This window comes from Buceros rhinoceros, unplaced genomic scaffold, assembly GCF_000710305.1.
Source record: "Buceros rhinoceros silvestris isolate BGI_N320 unplaced genomic scaffold, ASM71030v1 scaffold18024, whole genome shotgun sequence".
Taxonomy (NCBI): Eukaryota; Metazoa; Chordata; class Aves; order Bucerotiformes; family Bucerotidae; genus Buceros; species Buceros rhinoceros.
This window is the reverse complement of record NW_010407838.1, coordinates 10,950-12,929: the sequence shown is the minus strand read 5'-3', so window position 1 is coordinate 12,929 and position 1,980 is coordinate 10,950. Positions and strand designations below refer to the sequence as shown.

At 38.4% G+C, this 1,980-nt stretch overlaps 1 protein-coding gene across 1 annotated transcript in view; it reads right to left on the bottom strand.

Moving 5' to 3' along the window:
* LOC104492144 (chromosome unknown open reading frame, human C3orf58) overlaps positions 1-1,247 on the bottom strand; it is a 3,448-nt gene extending 2,201 nt beyond the window's left edge. The window contains exon 1 of the mRNA XM_010134657.1: positions 947-1,247. Coding sequence (XP_010132959.1) covers positions 947-1,193 — 247 coding nt within the window. The 5' untranslated portion in view covers positions 1,194-1,247. The remainder of the gene's footprint in view (positions 1-946) is intronic.
* Positions 1,248-1,980: the final 733 nt, after the last annotated feature.

The window sequence follows — 1,980 nt, the reverse complement described above, 5'->3', positions numbered from 1 at the left end:
AACATTAAAACCCCCCCAAAAAACCAAGCCACAAGAAAACCACACCACCAAAAAAAAAAAATCCCAAAAACATACTTCCTTGTAGAAAAGTGCAGCGACAGAAAATACAGCCTTAAAGTTAATTCAGCAGCACAGCATATGAAGACTATTTGCAAAGCTTAAAATATCCATTCACCCAAAGCAAACTGGAATCACTTGGCCTATTGCCATGAACTTCTGCAGAATCTAGGATTTCATGTTCAGTGTCTCTAGCCTTTATGTCTGTAAAGTTTTGCTTACAAGCTCCAAAGAAATATAAACCCATGTAATGCCACTTTGTCAAACATCTCTCCTGCTGGCACTGCTTTGAGCTTTTACAGTTGACAGAAAGATGAACGAATTTTCAGTATCCCATCTGGAAACAGCACTAAAATCACCCATTCTTTCAGTTCCGTTATTACAGAGCACCAGCCTGAACAAGTGAACCAGAGGCAGGCTATGTAATGAAGGCAAAGTGTGTGGTAAGGCTATCTCGTCATTCATAGACAACAGAATGCCAGGACTTCTGTCTGGAAAAGATGAAAAGCAGCTCCTCTCTTTTAGCTAAGGTAAACAAGTCAGTCAGCCAGCCCATCTGTCTATCTGTCCACCCATCTGTACAAGCCCATTGAACACTCAAACCCTGTCCTCCCACCACCATCTCTCCATTTATGCAGGATTACAGAGTCTAAACGTATATGTAAATCAAGTTCAGGTAAACTCAACCTCTCTGTGAAATTGACAAATTGGTCAAGTTAATTAGTAGCCTAATTGCAGAAGAAAGCTAAATGGTTTGTTAATTAATTAGTGTAGTTATAAAGCCAACACAATGCGTATTTAGCAACTACACATACTTTAAATATTGTGCTTGCAGAGAAAGAAGCAAGGGACAAGAGGTAAGGGCAGGGGAGACAAAGAAGACACTTACTCTGTCTGATTAACCTTTTGTCTGCTACCAGAACGTTTTCTGCATCTACAATGATAACTTTCCCATCTCTCGGTCCAACTGCAAAGTTGTCAAAGCTGACATCAAGGAGGTAGAGTGCAAATTCAAAGTCATTATTTGTCAGCTGCTCAGCTATTTCCATTAATTGCCAGGCCAGATCCACTCGTTTCTCCCATGGTGCATTAAAGTAACTCCACAGCTCTTCTCCAACATAATTGACAGCCACCATTCTTCCGCATGCTCCCAAGTACTTTGCGAATGGCCAACCCTCATCAGATGGAAAACTCTGTATATAAAAAGATTTTTTAAAACTTTCATTAATACAAAACAGCTCAGATTTTAAAAGGCCATTCAATAAAATTTAGAAGAGACACCTGTAAAGACTCATCAATACCACATTTCCATATACTTCTAAGTTTTGAAGGGAAATGAAAAACAACACAAAATAGATTGATGTGAGCAAACGGCCTTGTGGGAGTCCTAAATGGAAAGAGTTAGAGAACCTAAAATAATATACAATCCAGATCTAGCTTTCCACTTATTATAGATACATACATATATATATTTTCACATACACATTCACCACTTCACCACCTTTTTCTATTGGTGTTTTATACACATCTTTTGTACAAATGCAAGTATTCTTCCTACCAAGTTAATTTTGCAGCTGATATTCTAAATTAAAACCAATTCTTTAAATAACCTAAAGAAAAAAGCTTTGAAAAGTTACACCACCTTCTCTCCAACACACCCCCCTCCTTCCCGTTCTTCCCACTTGGATTCCTTTGAGGATCCTCTCACTTGATGATCTCACAGAAAGGGTTACAGAACAGACTGAAGTATAAAAGAAAGCTTAGGGTTTCTCACGCCTCTAGTACCCCTTAAGAAGCTACCTCTCGATTAATTGCTACATATATACCCTGTGTGTTTATTACACACAGCCACATATCATTTTTATCAAAAGTAAACTCTGTCTGCAATAGTAGCTTTCTTGGAACTAACTTTCAGGAAGAAGT